Source organism: Engystomops pustulosus, chromosome 6, assembly GCF_040894005.1.
Source record: "Engystomops pustulosus chromosome 6, aEngPut4.maternal, whole genome shotgun sequence".
Classification (NCBI taxonomy): Eukaryota; Metazoa; Chordata; class Amphibia; order Anura; family Leptodactylidae; genus Engystomops; species Engystomops pustulosus.
Genome location: NC_092416.1, coordinates 71563104 through 71582041, shown reverse-complemented (window position 1 = coordinate 71582041; position 18938 = coordinate 71563104). Strand labels below are relative to the sequence as shown.

The following is an 18938-nucleotide window of genomic DNA, read 5'->3' as shown; positions in this document are numbered from 1 at the left end:
TGTTATCCATGTTTTTTGTAACAAAACCAAGCCTCCTAAGTATTGAACTTTCTATTGCGCAGTATATGTCTGTCCCAACCAGTGCACTTAGAGCTAATAGATTTTGCATCTGTTTTCTATCTTTACTGCAGAAGCTGGTACGTTGTAAAGCCTGTGCTGATGCCGGCTTACTGGATGAAAACTTCCTCAGAAGATGCCTAAATTTCTATGGAATGGTTATACAGCTCTTGCTACGCATGGTGGATCCTGCTTACCCAAGGTTTTTTTTTTTTTTTTTACATAAGTAGAGATTGTCCATTCAGGGACATAACTAGAGATGAGCGAACACTAAAATGCTCGGGTACTCGTTATTCGAGACGAACTTTTCCCGATGCTCGAGTGCTCGTCTCGAATAACGAACCCCATTGAAGTCAATGGGAGACTCGAGCATTTTTCAAGGGGACCAAGGCTCTGCACAGGGAAGCTTGGCCAAACACCTGGGAACCTCAGAAAAGGATGGAAACACCACGGAAATGGACAGGAAACAGCAGGGGCAGCATGCATGGATGCCTCTGAGGCTGCCTAATCGCACCATTATGCCAAAATTATGGGCAACAGCATGGCCATGACAGAGTGACAGAATGAAGCTAGATAGCATCTAAAACATCCAATAATTGACCCTGACACTATAGGGGACGGCATGCAGAGGCAGCGGCAGCAGGCTAGAGAGTGTCATGGCGACATACCCTAAATGGACTCAGGCTTCAAACCAATGGGTGGCAGAGAGGAACCAAAGGAGGTGAGCAAGAAGCGCTCAAATAATATCGGTACATGATAAAAGTTTGCCAGTATATTTTGTGGATTACACAGCAGGGTGGCGACAAAGTTAACATGGAAGCCATGAAAACAACCCAAAATTCTGCCTGACACAGCTCGTTTGATAAGGGGACCATGTATGGAGGCAGTCAACTAGTAGTAGATTAAAGGTGCTGCAGTTAAAACTATGTTAGTTGGATCTTGGCATGGAGCTGGCGCTCCGCTGCCAGGCGAGCTTTCGCCAATCCAAGCCCCTGTCTATAGGCTACTCCCCAAACAGCACTTCTAAGAACCTTTTGTATAAGATCAAGTGTAGTAGCGTTCTTATAAGTTTAGGATATGGCGGGTGAGGGGAATGTAAACAGATGCGCAAGAAGCGCTGAAATAATATCCCTAAATGGTAAAAGTTTGCAAGTATATTTTGTGGATTACACAGCAGGGTGGCGACAAAGTTAACAACTTTGATGTGGAATGCCCTGTAATAGCTCTTGGGCGGTGTGCCTTTTATCGCCTAGGCTCAGCAGTTTCAGCACCGCCTGCTGTCGCTTAGCGACGGCACTGCTGCTGTGCCTAGAGCTACCGACTGATGGCGCCATGCCCACGGATGGTAATTCGGAGGAGGAGGAGGTGGAGGAGGGGTGGGAGGAGGTATAGTAGGCCTTTGAGACCTGGACCGAGGTAGGCCCCGCAATTCTCTGCGTCGGCAGTATATGACCAGCCCCAGGGTCAGACTCGGTCCCAGCCTGCACCAAGTTAAGTGTAGTAGCGTTCTTATAAGTTTGGGATATGGCGGGTGAGGGGAATGTAAACAGATGCGCAAGAAGCGCATGATGCGCATGGAGCTGGCGTTCCGCTGCCAGGCGAGCTTTCGCCAATCCAAGCCCCTGTCTCTAGGCTACTCCCCAAACAGCACTTCTAAGAACCTTTTGTATAAGATCAAGTGTAGTAGCGTTCTTATAAGTTTAGGATATGCCGGGTGAGGGGAATGTAAACAGATGCGCAAGAAGCGCTGAAATAATATCCCTAAATGGTAAAAGTTTGCCAGTATATTTTGTGGATAACACAGCAGGGTGGCGACAAAGTTAACAACTTTGATGTGGAATCCATGAAAACAACCCAAATTTCTGCCTGACACACCTCGTTTGATAAAGGGACGATGTATGGAGGCAGCTATATGGACGACTTTTGGAGGTAGCAATGGAGACAACGTGTGGAGGCTGCTATGGAGACAATTTAATTTGGATAGTGCCTGTATGTGGCAGTCCCAAAAATGTTTCAAACCAGAGGAGCAGGTAGGTGGCCCTCCAGTAAAATGGAATAGATTGAGTGCCTGTATGTGGCAGTCCCAAAAATTCTTCAAACCAGAGGAGCAGGTAGGTGGCCCTGCAGTAAAATGGAATAGATTGAGTGCCTGTATGTGGCAGTCCCAAAAATTGTTCAAACCAGAGGAGCAGGTAGGTGGCCCTGCAGTAAAATGGAATAGATTGAGTGCCTGTATGTGGCAGTCCCAAAAATTGTTCAAACCAGAGGAGCAGGTAGGTGGCCCTGCAGTAAAATGGAATAGATTGAGTGCCTGTATGTGGCAGTCCCAAAAATGTTTCAAACCAGAGGAGCAGGTAGGTGGCCCTCCAGTAAAATGGAATAGATTGAGTGCCTGTATGTGGCAGTCCCAAAAATTGTTCAAACCAGAGGAGCAGGTAGGTGGCCCTGCAGTAAAATGGAATAGATTGAGTGCCTGTATGTGGCAGTCCCAAAAATGTTTCAAACCAGAGGAGCAGGTAGGTGGCCCTCCAGTAAAATGGGATAGATTGAGTGCCTGTATGTGGCAGTCCCAAAAATGTTTCAAACCAGAGGAGCAGGTAGGTGGCCCTCCAGTAAAATGGAATAGATTGAGTGCCTGTATGTGGCAGTCCCAAAAATTCTTCAAACCAGAGGAGCAGGTAGGTGGCCCTCCAGTAAAATGGAATAGATTGAGTGCCTGTATGTGGCAGTCCCAAAAATTGTTCAAACCAGAGGAGCAGGTAGGTGGCCCTGCAGTAAAATGGAATAGATTGAGTGCCTGTATGTGGCAGTCCCAAAAATTGTTCAAACCAGAGGAGCAGGTAGGTGGCCCTGCAGTAAAATGGAATAGATTGAGTGCCTGTATGTGGCAGTCCCAAAAATGTTTCAAACCAGAGGAGCAGGTAGGTGGCCCTCCAGTAAAATGGAATAGATTGAGTGCCTGTATGTGGCAGTCCCAAAAATTGTTCAAACCAGAGGAGCAGGTAGGTGGCCCTGCAGTAAAATGGAATAGATTGAGTGCCTGTATGTGGCAGTCCCAAAAATTGTTCAAACCAGAGGAGCAGGTAGGTGGCCCTGCAGTAAAATGGAATAGATTGAGTGCCTGTATGTGGCAGTCCCAAAAATGTTTCAAACCAGAGGAGCAGGTAGGTGGCCCTCCAGTAAAATGGAATAGATTGAGTGCCTGTATGTGGCAGTCCCAAAAATGTTTCAAACCAGAGGAGCAGGTAGGTGGCCCTCCAGTAAAATGGAATAGATTGAGTGCCTGTATGTGGCAGTCCCAAAAATTTTTTAAAACAGAGGACCGGGTAGGTGGCCCTCCAGAAAAATGGAATAGATTGAGTGCCTGTATGTGGCACTCACAAAAATTGTTTCAAACAGAGGACCGGGTAGGTGGCCCTCCAGAAAAATTAAATGCATGAAGTACTATAGCAAGAGCCAGTGGGCCCTGTCAAAAAATAGCCATTTTCCTCTGCTTTACTGTACAAAGAGGAGGAGAAGGAGGAAAATGAGGAGGAGGAGGAGGAGTGGATCAATTATTCAGGTTGAGCTTCCTTCACCTGGTGGAGATTGGAAATTCTGAGAAATCCAGCCTTTATTCATTTTAATAAGCGTCAGCCTGTCAGCGCTGTCAGTCGACAGGCGTGTACGCTTATCGGTGATGATGCCACCAGCTGCACTGAAAACCCGCTCGGACAAGACGCTAGCGGCAGGGCAGGCAAGAACCTCCAAGGCGTACAGCGCCAGTTCGTGCCACATGTCCAGCTTTGAAACCCAGTAGTTGTAGGGAGCTGTGTGATCATTTAGGACGATGGTATGGTAAGCTACGTACTCCCTCACCATCTTTCTGTAAAGATCAGCCCTACTCTGCCGAGACTGGGGACAGGTGACAGTGTCTTGCTGGGGTGACATAAAGCTGGCAAAAGCCTTGTAAAGCGTACCCTTGCCAGTGCTGGACAAGCTGCCTGCTCGCCTACTCTCCCTCGCTACTTGTCCCGCAGAACTACGCACTCTGCCGCTAGCGCTGTCAGAAGGGAAATACTGTTTCAGCTTGTGCACCAGGGCCTGCTGGTATTCATGCATTCTCACACTCCTTTCCTCTCCAGGGATGAGAGTGGGAAGATTTTGCTTGTACCGTGGGTCCAGGAGAGTGAACACCCAGTAATCGGTGCTGGAATAAATTCTTTGAACGCGAGGGTCACGGGATAGGCAGCCTAGCATGAAATCGCGTAAGAATTCACTCCCCTCACTGGCCTGACTGTCCATTTCCTCCTCCTCCAACTCCTCCAACTCCTCTTCTTCTGCCCATACACGCTGAACAGTGAAGGACTCAACAATGGTCCCCTCTTGTGTCTCGCCAACATTCTCCTCCTCTTCCTCCTCATCCTCCTCCACCTCCACCTCCTCCGATATGCGCTGAGAAACAGACCTAAGGGTGCTTTGGCTATCAACAAGGGAATATTCTTCCCCCGTCTCTTGTGACGAGCGCAAAGCTTCCGACTTCATGCTGACCAGAGAGTTTTTCAACAGGCCAAGCAGCGGGATGGTGAGGCTGATGATGGCGGCATCGCCACTGACCATCTGTGTTGACTCCTCAAAGTTACTCAGCACCTGACAGATATCAGACATCCACGTCCACTCCTCATTGTAGACTTGAGGAAGCTGACTGACCTGACTACCAGTTCTGGTGGAAGTTGACATCTGGCAGTCTACAATCGCTCTGCGCTGCTGGTAAACTCTGGATAACATGGTCAGTGTTGAATTCCACCTCGTGGGCACGTCGCACAACAGTCGGTGAGCGGGCAGTTGGAGGCGGCGCTGCGCTGCCCTGAGAGTGGCAGCATCTGGGCTGGACTTCCTGAAATGCGCACAGATGCGGCGCACCACCGTGAGCAAATCAGACAGATTGGGGTATGTCTTGAGGAAACGCTGCACTATCAGATTTAACACATGGGCCAGGCATGGCACATGTGTCAGTCTGCCGAGTTGCAGAGCCGCCACCAGGTTACGGCCGTTGTCACACACAACCATTCCCGGCTTGAGGTTCAGCGGTGCCAGCCACAGATCAGTCTGCGCCGTGATGCCCTGTAATAGCTCTTGGGCGGTGTGCCTTTTGTCGCCTAGGCTCAGCAGTTTGAGCACCGCCTGCTGTCGCTTAGCGACGGCACTGCTGCTGTGCCTAGAGCTACCGACTGATGGCGCCGTGCCCACGGATGGTAGTTCGGAGGAGGAGGTGGAGGAGGGGTGGGAGGAGGAGGAGGCATAGTAGGCCTGAAACACCTGGACCGAGGTAGGCCCCGCAATCCTCGGCGTCGGCAGTATATGAGCAGCCCCAGGGTCAGACTCGGTCCCAGCCTCCACCAAGTTAACCCAATGTGCCGTCAGCGATATATAGTGGCCCTGCCCGGCAGCACTCGTCCACGTGTCCGTGGTCAGGTGGACCTTGTCAGAAACGGCGTTGGTCAGGGCACGGATGATGTTGTCTGACACGTGCTGGTGCAGGGCTGGGACGGCACATCGGGAAAAGTAGTGGCGGCTGGGGACCGAATACCGAGGGGCGGCCGCCGCCATGAGGTTGCGAAAGGCCTCGGTCTCTACTAGCCTATAGGGCAGCATCTCCAGGCTAAGCAATCTGGAGATGTGCACATTAAGGGCTTGGGCGTGCGGGTGGGTTGCACTATATTTGCGTTTCCGCTCCAGCGTCTGGGGTATGGAGAGCTGAACGCTGGTGGATGCTGTGGAGGATCGTGGAGGCGACGATGGGGTTTTTGTGCCAGGGTCCTGGGCAGGGGGCTGACTAGCAGCTGACACAGGGGAAGGAGCAGTGGTGTGCACGGCCGGAGGTGAACGGGCTTGTTGCCACTGAGTGGGGTGCTTAGCATTCATATGCCTGCGCATACTGGTGGTAGTTAAGCTAGTAGTGGTGGAACCCCTGCTGAGCCTGGTTTGGCAAATGTTGCACACCACAGTCCGTCGGTCATCCGGTGTTTCCTTAAAGAACCTCCACACTTCTGAAGATCTAGCCCTCGCCGCAAGAGCCCTCACCACGGGAGCTTCACTAGTTGACAGTGGCGCTGATGCACCAGCTCTGGCCCTGCCTCTCCGTCTGGCCCCACCACTGCCTCTTCCAACCTGTTCAGGTCGAGGACTCTCCTCCGTCTCAGAAGCACTGTGTTCACCCGGCCTCTCAACCCAGCTTGGGTCTGTCACCTCATCATCCTCCGATCCCTCAGTCTGCTCCCCCCTCGGACTTCCTGCCCTGACAACAACTTCCCCACTGTCTGACAACCGTGTCTCCTCATCGTCGGACACCTCTTTACACACTTCCACTACGTCAAGAAGGTCATCATCACCCACAGACTGTGACTGGTGGAAAACCTGGGCATCGGAAAATTGCTCAGCAGCAACCGGACAAGTGGTTTGTGACTGTGGGAAGGGTCCAGAAAACAGTTCCTCAGAGTATGCCGGTTCAAATGCCAAATTTTCCTGGGAGGGGGCAGACTGGGGGGGAGGAGGCTGAGGTGCAGGAGCTGGAGGAGTGGGGATTTCGGTGACATGGGTGGACTGCGTGGAAGACTGACTGGTGGTGGACAAATTGCTCGAAGCATTGTCAGCAATCCACGACATCACCTGTTCGCACTGTTCTGGCCTCAACAGTGCTCTACCACGAGTCCCAGTAACTTCAGACATGAACCTAGGGAGTGTAGCTCTGCGGCGTTCCCCTGCTCCCTCATCAGCAGGTGGTGTCTCACCCCGCCCAGGACCACGGCCTCTGACCCCTGCAGTAGTTGGACGCCCACGTCCCCGCCCTCGTCCTCTACCCCTAGCCCTCGGGTTAAACATTTTTAAAATGAGAGTTATAACTTTTTTTTTTTTTTACTTCTTTTTTTTTTTTTTTGTGTTTTTTTGTGTTTTTTTTTTTTTTTTTGTGTTTTTTGTTTTTTTTTTAGTTTTTAAAACCAAACAATCCTATCCTATTGCTATGGCTATTTTCTAGCCAAGTATCAAAGGAAGCACACTACTATGCCAGATGAGATGACACTGAGTTATTGCCTAATAGAAATCCAACCCCTACTGAATTTTGCCACTTCGGCCTTTGCTATGGATATGTGCGCCACTAAGCGCAGAACACAGCGGTCGCAAGTCTCACTACAAATTGCTCAGAATTGGCAAGTACATGCACTGCAGAAACTACAGCCACCAGCAGATCAACCAGAAATCAAATATATAGAACGCTACTGTAGGCTTCAAGAAGCTGTTTGTATTCTCCTATGGCTATTTTCTAGCCAAGTATCAAAGGAAGCACACTACTATGCCAGATGAGATGACACTGAGTTATTGCCTAATAGAAATCCAACCCCTACTGAATTTTCCCACTTCGGTCTTTGCTATGGATATGTGTGCCACTAAGAGCTAAACACAACGGTAGCAAGTCCCCCTGCTAATTCCTCACAAAATGGTAAAAGATGCAAATTAAAATAAAAAAAGTATAACGTTATTGTAGCCCTAAGAAGGGCTGTTGGGTTCTTTGAGAATCACTCCTGCCTAACAGTAAGCTAATAGAACACCCTAACGCTTTCCCTGACCAGCAGCAGCTCTCTCCCTAGCGGCATCCAGAGACAGAATGATCCGAGCAGCGCGGCCAGCGGCTAGTCTATCCCAGGGTCACCTGATCTGGCCAGCCAACCACTGCTATCGACGTGTAAGGGTACCACGTCATGCTGGGTGGAGTGCAGAGTCTCCTGGCTTGTGATTGGCTCTGTTTCTGGCCGCCAAAAAGCAAAACGGCGGGAGCTGCCATTTTCTCGAGCGGGCGAAGTATTCGTCCGAGTAACGAGCAGTTTCGAGTACCCTAATGCTCGACCGAGCATCAAGCTCGGACGAGCATGTTCGCTCATCTCTAGACATAACATATGCCGACAACCAACATGCATGTTCTATTCTCGTTGGAACTCCCACCTTAGCAACACAACTGCCAACAGCCATATACATCCTATTTGCACATGCCCCTTCCAGAAAAGACGTTTATTAACGTCATGACAGTGGTCAACTTCGGCTGTATCTCATGAACCCTGGCACATAGAAACACAATTCTGGTGTCATATTAAACAGGACAATCTCCATGGATTGTGTATGGATGCTTCCCAGAACCAGCAATCTACACTCTCAAAGAGTGAATCCTATTAAGGATAATGTCACATGTCATGTAAAAAACAAAGTAAAAAATATTTTGAGATGTAAAGCTTTTCCAAAGATATCATCATTTAAAGAAGCGCATAACGACGGCAAACATTGACCTGGACATTCAGGCATCAATGACCCTCAGTCATGAAGAGGTTAAGCTTATCTGAACCTGTAACTTTGTATGACCTATTCATATTTTCCTTGTTCCCTGCGGGCCATAACTATTTTATTTTACTGACCATTTATGTAGCTTGGCCTATGTTCCCTTTACTTAGCTCCACTTACATCATTGAAATGGAAAAATAATATTAAATGTAGCATAACCGCATAGATTCCTGGACATCCAGATTCACACTTGATGTTCTGCTTGATTTTCAATTACTTTTAAAATGTGATCATTTATATTGTTAATATATGAAACTACATTATATAATATGTTATTTATGACCATTTTAAATTTCTTTTTAGTATAACGCTGCCTTTAAGCCCAGACATTCCCAAGATATTTGCTGCACTGCCAGAGTTTTATGTTGAAGATGTAGCTGAATTTTTGTTTTTTATTGTGCAGTAAGTAAATTATGTATTATTGGTCTAAATGTTTACATGGGATTCTTTTTTTTATTTTACATTTTCTGCTTGGTGGCCTTGCTCATTTGAGTTTTTTGGATTTCCTCCAGATACGCTCCTCAGGTTCTTTTTGAGTCCTGTACACAGGATGTTGCGACGTTCCTGGTGGTGCTTCTATGCAACCAGAATTATATCCGAAACCCGTACCTTGTGGCCAAGTTGGTGGAGGTTATGTTTGTAACAAATCCAGCTATCCAGCATCGGACTCAGAAATTTTTTGAGATGATCGAAGGTCACCCTTTGTCAACTAAACTTCTTGTTCCCTCTCTGATGAAGTTTTATACAGGTAAGACCAATATTGCTGTAAGCCATGGTCATAGTCTCTGCTGGTTTTGAGGCTACACTAATTTAATAGGAATAACATCTAGTCTACATTAGTCTAGTTGTAATGTGACTATGCAGTGCTAGGGAAGCACACTGATTGGATGAGATTACTTTAGGAATTTGATTTTCCACAAGCTACAAGCCTTTGCCCACTGCTTTCTAACTATTGACACTGCCATACAGCAGAAATCTATGTTCTCTTCCTAATAATAATTACAATGTGAGATATTTATGTAAACAAGGGACTGTGGGTGCACCTGGGATGTTGCTTTCACTGCAAAACACCCCTCTGGAATGTCGCACCCATCCCATCTGTGTGCACAGAGGGAGAGGATCAGGGACTCAGGCACACAGAGGAAATGATGCAACATACTGGATTAGTGTTGGTGAAGGCATACATCTTTTTAAGGCTCATTTCACACTATTGTTCATTCCTTCCGTTCCTTAAAGTGAACCTGTCGCCAGGGACCTCATTTTCACTAAAGACAGGTAAAGAAGCCCATCACACCTGCAGTGCAAAAATGCCTCACTGCCTTTTCTAAGCATTTGCATTACAATATAATTCTGTGTTTTAACTTGCCTTGCATCCTGACAGAATCTTCTGTGTAGTCACAGGGGTTGGGCTTTGGTTTGGATGCATTTTAAAAAACAAAATGTGCGATGGGCTTCTACCACATGCCTTTAGTGAAAATGAGGTCCCTGGTTCTCTTTAAATCTTTTACAAAAGTAAATAGGTTTAACTAACGTATAGCTTAAAAATCCAGTTGACATCCATGTATATTTTATGTCATCCATTATGTTCTGTTTAGGCAGGGATCCATGTGTTTTTTGGATGGAAAGAACGACATAGACTGCAGTACCTTTCCTCAGTTTGTAAAAAAAAGCATGGTTAATGGATCCATGACTAAACGGATAACGTAAAATTTACATTGATGTTAATGAGATTTTCAACTAATATGTTAAACCTCAATTCTTCACTTTAACGGAGAGAAAAAATGGTAGTGGGAATTTAGCCTAAGCTATCTCCATCAAAACTGATGTATTAATTAAGTTTTACTGTTATCTGTTGTCAGTGACATGATGAATAAGGATGCTGGTTTGCAGAATCAGATTTTCTCTGGTTCAGCCATGACCTCCAACACATCCGCCGCTTTAGGGCACTGCCATGTTTTTCTGATGTGACTCTGTTTTTTGATTGAAAATGTATGGTTCTCTTTCCAGATGTTGAACACACTGGCGCAACCAGCGAGTTCTATGATAAATTTACCATACGCTACCACATAAGCACCATCTTTAAAAGTCTCTGGCAGAATCCGGCCCATCACGGCACATTTATGGAGGAATTCAAGTAAGTGGCTTGTATACAGGGAGCTGTCATCCGCTGGTAAAGCTTATCTAGTACTTATTAGCCGGGAGGCATCTGTCCCAAAACAGGCTTTCTATAATGGGTTAAAGCGCTCTGATCAATAAAAAGCAGTCTGAGTGTTTTTCACTGATCCATATCCATAGAAAAGATTGATCACATTTTTTTTTTTCACATGCATGAAAAACTCCATACAAAGTGATCTAAAACATGCAAAAACATAACACAATGCACAAAATCTGACAGAAAACTACTGGAAATCTCAGGCAAATTGTCAGGTATTCCTTGACCAACTTTTTTTGTTTGTAAAGACTTTTTGTTCATGCCAATTTTCCTTTGACAACAAAAACATAACACTACGTACAACATATGCAATACAAAAACTTCAAAATCACTTCAATTGGCACGTAATCTTATGTAATGTTAATCATATGATCAATCCAAGAATAAAAAAAATCCAAGAATATTACTTAGAGGAAATTAGTGACATTTACCAGTAATATATAAACATTCACATACACCACCTCCATAGAAATCTGTGGATCTGCAAAACAAAAAAATAAAACAGACCGCATACAAGTGAAATCTGTATGCTGTTTGTTTTACCTATTTTAAATGTTGTTAGGCAAACAACTAGGCAGGGCAAGTAGATTAGAAACCCATCCATTTTTTTTTTTTCCTTTTTGCGTATATGAAAAAAAAAAACGTATCACTTACGGACATGAAAAAAAAAACAGACTGAACATGGATATCACACGTCCAAATTTTTTGTACATGCATAGCCGACATGCCCATGAGTTTTGCATCTGAGATCAAATATTTTCATAGCATCTTTGGTGCATGTAAAGGATCTGAAACATACATATTTGTATATCAGTTGTATCCATCTGGATAAGAGGGGTACCTTCACATCCTTCCAAGTCATAATAATAATAATTGTCTGAGCACAGAAAACGGCAAGTCCGTAGAAAGCATTAACATAATACAGTTTCATTGATAATGCCAAGCAAGCTGATTTTTGGGGACAGAATTCTAGGAAAATTCAAGCTAATTGCTAAAAACTCAGATACTGCCGACACAATGACCAAACTTTCATGAAACTCTGCAATGCTCCTGTTAAAAGGAGCTTTCACTTTGCTGCTTTCACTTTTTGAGGATTGCCATATGAATATATCTTTTTCGGACTATAAGACGCACTGGACCATAAGACGCACCTCGGTTTTAGAGGAAAGAAAAATAAGAAATTTTTTTTTTCCCCAAATAGTATGCCAAAATATTTAATAAAGTAACAGTAAATTAACTTGGCAGTGCAGCCTAGTTTCTCTGTAGAGAGGGGCAGGGGCAAGCAGCGCTCACCCCCTCCTCCTCTCCTGGGCACCGCCATCTATCTTTAGATAGAATTATGCTGGCACGTAGTCAGGGGGTCTCAAGAGTTACCAGGGCTGTATAGGTATGCGTATATGTGACAATGGTCACAAGAGCTTACAATCAATGAGGACACAGAAGGTGACAGCACTTGTACAATGGTCACAAGAGCTTACAATCTATGAGGGGGAGGACACAGGAGGTGACAGTGCTTGTACAATGGCCACAAGAGCTTACAGTCTACCAGGGGGACAGCAGTCACTACAAACCAGGCAACAAGTGGTTAAGAGCGTGAGAGCAGAGACCCGGGGGAAGGGAGCACTTATTACTTATCTGATCCTGTGCTGTGAGAGAATTTACAGGTCAGACACAGCACTGTACAGAATCCTCTTCACACTGCCAGCAGTTTTCATCTTCTGTCTTCACTCTGAGCCTCCCAGGCTATTTACAAGCCGAGCGGGGATTGGCCAGAGTCAGTGATTTTCTCCTCACCTTCTCTCTCTCCACTGCTGCTGCGCTCCTGCTGCTGCTCTGCCATAATTATCATTTATATCGGTGCCCTGAGGGCTGCAGAGCTGGCGGTGCGCAGGGGTGCTGCCATCCATTCCCTCCAGCAGTGGAGGGCTGAGAAGAGGAGAGAAGCGCAGCGGCACTCAGCACAGCCGCTGTGCTTCACTGTGAAGGGCTGCTCTTCCTGCCAGTGTTAGGCTGGCAGAGCGCAGCCAGGTGCCCGCCATTCCCTCCTGCAGCTACATCCGGACTATATGACGCACCACTGTTTTTTCCCCATTTTCTGGGGAAAAAAAGTGCGTCTTACAGTCCAGAAGATACGGTACTTTAAAGGGAATCTCTCCAGTTACCCTTCCCCCAAAAACCCCACACCGTATTAGCTGAAGAGAATTCCTGAAGAAGTGGTAAATGAGGGCACCGATTTTCATTCGGCATCACACACAGCCAGTGTGTCTCTCAACCCCTTCATTCACTCATCCCTCAGGAATTCTCTTTAAATAAAAGTTCTCTGTGTGACGATGTAAACTCCCCCGATTCCTACGGGGGCGGGGTATGCTTGATCCGCATCGGTGAGGAGGGTGGGGTAGATTGACTTATGGTGGAACTCCCCTGCCTCCATGAATGCATCTTTAGAAGAATGATGGCTCTAATCCACGGATAGAGCCATCAGTGGAACATTTTATAAAGACATCTAAAAGGTGTGTGTGTGGGGGCACTTTATTAGACCTCCCTATTAGAGGCTCCCTTTAATAGTAGGTACTTCTTTTTAATTATATTGATTGAATTTCTTTTGGTTTTTAAAAATTGTAATGTCATGAAGCTGTGGGTTTGCTTTTTTTGTTTTGCTTTTGTGGCATAATTAATGTAGGAACATTCTTCCTTTTTTAGTTCTGGGAAGCAGTTTGTGCGTTACATAAATATGCTGATCAATGACACCACCTTCCTGCTGGATGAGAGCTTGGAATCCTTGAAGCGAATCCATGAAATGCAAGAGGAGATGAGGAACAAGGAGCACTGGGATCAGTTGCCTCGGGTGAGTCTAAGAATGCATTTCCCTAGTATCATGCTTTCTAACCTGTCATGTCAGGATAGAGCTGTGGTTTATGAAACTGTCATTTTACATTTGCATTTTGTATTCCTATTTTTTTTATTTTTTTATTTGTATTTTCCAGGATCAACAGCAGACACGTCAATCCCAGCTAGCTCAAGACGAGCGTGTCTCCCGTTCCTATCTCGCTTTAGCCACAGAGACTGTAGACATGTTTCACATTCTTACCAAACAAGTGCAGAAGCCGTTCCTTAGACCTGTGAGTGTTCAGCTGCCTGTTTTTTGTACATGGTTCTTGCTTATTTTTCCTCCAGCCGGGACCATGTATTTACTGCTTTCTTTCCCTGTAGGAGCTTGGACCCAGATTAGCAGCCATGTTAAATTTTAACCTGCAGCAGTTATGTGGTCCGAAGTGTCGAGACTTGAAGGTGGAGAACCCAGAGAAGTATGGGTTTGAACCAAAGAAACTTCTTGATCAACTTACGGATATCTACCTGCATTTAGATTGTCCCAGATTTGCAAAAGCTATAGCAGACGACCAGGTTTGTATGACTTCTTTGGTTATTCTGTGGTTATTACAGTTTTTATTCCTATTTATTAATTAGGGATGGGTTCTAATCATAAACATTCAGTATTTCAACTTGCATATTTTTCATACTATAATGAAACTCAGGTTTGGACTTCCAAAAAAAGAAAAATGTATTTTATGCCAATTGAAATATCCCTGTTTGTCGCACAACATCACACAAATCTCTGCTACATCCATACATTTACACAAATGGCTCTGCTACATCTATACATTTACACACACAGCTCTGCTACATGCATTCCTTCATTCACACACAGCTCTGCTATACACATGTACAGAAATAGGAACACACTGTCCACTGCTATACACACTGGGTCCTGCTACAAACATTAGTCTCTGCTATACACACTTAAACACTATATACAGAAACACACACACAGTTCTGCTATACACACAACGAACACACTGGGCACTCCTCTGTACAGAAATGCACACAGCTCTGCCATACACACAGTGGGCACTACTATACACAGAAAAACACGCAAGGAACACACTGGGCACTTCTAGTCACACACACACACATGCCCACTCCCTTCTTAACCAGTACTAGTTCTCTGCCCCGTCCCTGCAACCTTAGGACCTTGGTTCCTGTAGGAAGCATGTGTTCAGTCGCACATCACTACAGGTCCTGTAGGCAGTGACCATTTTGGGAGTCCCGGGAGAGAGCAGTGTGGAGTCTCTCCTCTCTAGGAGATCGGGAGAAGAGCACATCACCTGATCTCCATTACAGCGGTCAGTAGGGTCTGCCAGTGCTGGATCCTCATGACTATAAGATGCAGGCACTTTTTGAATAAGCTGTTTACAGCTGTTATTATACAAATGTCATGTGCAAGTTAGAATTTCAGAAGCAAAATGTGGTGACAGTTGTTTGTACGTCTCGTCCTCAGAGATCCTACAGCAAAGAACTTTTTGAAGAGGTCATATCTAAAATGAAAAAGGCTGGAATTAAATCTACAATTGCCATTGAGAAGTTCAAGCTCTTGGCTGAGAAGGTGGAGGAGATTGTGGCACGTAACGCTCGGGCAGAGATAGATTATAGTGATGCACCAGATGAGTTCAGAGGTATGTTAATACTGTGTCCTATAACAATTATTTTACCTCATGCGCCTTTATGTATTCTATTACAAACCTGAACTTTTAGTAGCATTTAATGCTTACAGATGTAACTTAAGAATGTCATTGGTTCAAAGGTGATCCTAGCAATCTATAAACACATGAAATAAGTTTTTGAAGATTTGGCAGAGTTATTTGTGTTTGGATTGCATTTTTTACTGCTTTATAACTCCCATCACATTGCAGATGTCACTTGTTTTGAGATTCATCAGGGTAAAAACTTTTAGTATTTCAAGATTTGTGTTTACAAACCTGATTTGTCTTCATCTCATTCAGATCCACTGATGGACACTTTGATGTCTGAGCCAGTGAGACTACCATCAGGAACCATCATGGACCGGTCAATCATTTTGAGGCACCTCCTAAACTCTTCTACTGATCCTTTCAACAGACAAACACTCACTGAAAGCATGCTTGAACCAGGTAAAATTCACCCTGCACCCTACACTACCGGGTTGCTTACCTGCTATTTCTGAAGAATACTAGGACATGTTGACGTCCGCATTATTGAAGAGCTTCAATGTATCATGTGTATCACATCCATGTCCCTTTTAAATGAATGATGAAAAAGAATTATTAGTTATGGCACGCCTGTTATGCAGCCATTTTTATTTGACCTGATTTTTTTTTTTTTTTTTTTTAATACAGTCAGACTCTAGGTGGAGTGTCTTCACTTTTGCTATTAAATATCTATCTTTATGGGCAGTTAAAGGTATCCTTGCCAGTTAGATCCACAATGTATATAGGCCTTCCACACCCTTGTGACTATGGAAGTGTAACGTACGTGTAAATATCAATTCTACAGGTGCCTCTTACTAAATGAGGGTTCCTTTCCTTCGTTCAGCTTCTGGTACTGGAGAAAGAGGGATCCACATGTTGCCTTCACAATCCTATCCTGTAAGGGCATTACTCAGTTAGTAGTGCCTGATTGTCCACTCTTTAGGGCAGTGATGGCGAACCTTTTAGAGACCGAGTGCCCAAACTACAACCAGGACCCACTTGTTTATTGCAGAGTGCCAACACAGAAATTTGATTTCTGATTTATACTCCCTGCTCTGTCACAGCTTTGATTCATATCAGCACCCTAAGGACACCAATAAAGCAGAAAATAGAAGAAATTTGGATGATCATTGTAGCTTCCCTTAGGGTCCCATAAACAGGAAGAATTGTCAGGACTGGAGCGGGAGCTACAATGATAATCCAGATCTATCCACACCTTCCAACTCCTCCAGTAGTCCCAGATAGCACTGTCACTTTAATATAGCTCTGCACAGCAAGTCCTGGGATGTCTGGGACTGCAGGAAGATACCTGGAGTCCTCTCTGGTGTTGGCCTGAGTGCCATCTCTGGCACCCGTGCCATAGGTTCGCCACCACTGCTTTAGGGTAATTGAAGGGTAGCTCCCTGCACAGCTAGGTGGATGGTGTTTTGCTCTGCTGGGAAAACTTTGAAGGTGCACAGAACTAAATAATAGTTGCAGTCTTTTTCTTCTCATAGTCAGTTGTGAGCTTTGTTACACGACAAACATAAAATCTTTATTGTATTGATGAGCTATAATTTTATTACATGAACAAAAGGCTGGGCGATAAATAATCTCATTTAATTTGCCATTTTATTTACAAGAAATTTAGAATTTTATCAGCATCCTCCCTGACAGGTCACTTGGAAATGATCTCTAGTGGTAAGATGGAGCCGTTTAAACCTGGCAATCAAACATTGTGTTTCGTCATAGGGAAAAAGAGAGCGTGGGATGGAAGAGGGCAATGCTGATGGTTATTTATTATGGAGAGTAGGGACATAATCCCTGTGTCACCCTGTACTGTGGTAGTTTGAGGGAGTAAGGCAAAGTATATGCGCTAGGCTGGTGCACTATATGAACTGTATTTGGAGTGCTATGTATTGAGCTCCCACTGGCTGCTGGTTCTGTGAGGGAGTCAGACTGACAGGTTTATGATATGTCTGACTCCCTCACAGACCAGCCTCCCGTGTTATGTCTGTACACAAGCTTCTGGCTCTGTGTGGGAGATATATACGAGTAGTAAAGATCTGCTGCTTTATATGTGAGGGATTGGGTTAAGACTGTTGGGTTCCTACCAGCTATGCGGTAAGTCTTAGAGTACCATTACAGTATAACACTATTGCCACAGCAGTGTAAAGCTTCCTGCACACGAGCATAATAATTTTAGGAAAAATCTTCCAGCTGTACATGAAAATATTCCTTTTAAGCATGGATCATATCTGATTAGTGATGGGAAGTGCATGACCGTTCCAGACATTTTTAGAAACTACTTGGGAAGTACATTATTACTCCAGGAAATAAGACTTTTCTGATTACTTTATTTCAGTGCCAGAGCTTAAGGAGAGGATCCATGCGTGGATGAGAGAGAAACAGAGCACCGACCAATGACGTGACAATGATTTGTGAAGAGGTTTGTCATTGCGGAGGCCACCACACCACAGCAGATGCAACCCTGTACATATATTTAAATAATATCACACACATTGACAAGATAACCCAATGAGGAATTAACAAAGGGGGATTATATTTTCTTAACAAAGGCTGGCAATTACAGTCCAGAAGGCAGAGACCTTCAGCTCATCTGTGTTGGAGAGCTGGTGTACAGAAACATCAAGGTTTCACCATAATCTGGCTATAAGCTGAGTGCAACAATGTTAAAATCCTTTTTATTTAATTTTTTTCTGCTGCTACAACACCTTCCCTCTCCTCTGTTTTCACCCTCTCTCGGTTCTCCTTGCCAGGATACCAGTTTAATTTTTATTGGAAATATCCAATAATCCATCTTCAACGGAGGCTGTAATCCCAACCCTTTCCATTGTGATGCGCAGTTCTAATTCTGGGACCCGAAACAAAGTCTGATTTGTGGAGTGCTCTTTTATCATCTATATCTGTATAATATATGATATATATTACCAAATATATATTTATATATTATGAGTTTATTTGTTTTAAGCTTGGCGACTGCAAATGTTTTATCACTGGCTTTAGATGCTTTATTTTCTTCTTTTCCTGTATGCATTTATGTGTAAACAAGGTTTTTGTTTTTCTTTTTGAAAGTTTAGCACTACATAGCTGGCTTTCTTGAGATTTATGGGAGGCTATGATCTGCCAGGTTACACCCCAACCCTGCTTTGCACCCTGCCTACTCCCTCTTAAGTGAGGATAATTCCCTGTTTGTGAAATCTCAGTTTGCACCTATTGTTTAGCCTTACCAAAGTGATTGGTGCCAGAGGAACTGGCATGTGCAAAGTTTTTTTTTTTTCTCTTTTTTTTATGAAAACTTTTTGTATTACTGCCCTCCACACCATACTTGAATTCCTGTACTCTCCTTATGTGGCAAGGCAGGAAACTTTTAAAATGAAAACTGTAAAAAGAAAAAAAAGACATGTGTTTTCCCTCTTATATTTTCATTTTTCTTGCAGAATTAACTCCCTCCTTCCTAATGAGTTATGGAGTCTAGGAAGGGGAAAAAAAACAATAAATGATGACAACATTGCAGAAACTGTGTACTGAGTGTTCATTTCTTTTACATCCTGTTTCTCACATGGTGGACTACATGTTACATGAATCATCCAGAGCCTGGATGGCTTGTGACCTGCTACACTGTGCTTTGTTGACAAAGCAGCAAATAAAATCAGAGGTCTATAGTATAATTGTATAGTATAATTGTAGTAATATCCTTTAAGGCGCCGATGTAATTTATAGGCAGTGCAGCAGAGCTC

The 18938-nt window shown here is 44.6% G+C and overlaps 1 protein-coding gene across 2 annotated transcripts in view; it reads left to right on the top strand.

Moving 5' to 3' along the window:
• UBE4B (ubiquitination factor E4B) overlaps positions 1 to 18718 on the top strand; it is a 53691-nt gene extending 34973 nt beyond the window's left edge. For both annotated transcript variants that reach the window (XM_072156493.1, XM_072156494.1), the window contains 10 exons: positions 132 to 259; positions 8728 to 8826; positions 8937 to 9172; positions 10432 to 10558; positions 13337 to 13481; positions 13621 to 13755; positions 13847 to 14038; positions 14973 to 15147; positions 15475 to 15621; positions 17543 to 18718. In XM_072156493.1, coding sequence (XP_072012594.1) covers positions 132 to 259; positions 8728 to 8826; positions 8937 to 9172; positions 10432 to 10558; positions 13337 to 13481; positions 13621 to 13755; positions 13847 to 14038; positions 14973 to 15147; positions 15475 to 15621; positions 17543 to 17604 — 1446 coding nt within the window. In that variant the 3' untranslated portion in view covers positions 17605 to 18718. The remainder of the gene's footprint in view (positions 1 to 131; positions 260 to 8727; positions 8827 to 8936; positions 9173 to 10431; positions 10559 to 13336; positions 13482 to 13620; positions 13756 to 13846; positions 14039 to 14972; positions 15148 to 15474; positions 15622 to 17542) is intronic.
• The last annotated feature ends 220 nt before the right edge of the window (positions 18719 to 18938 follow it).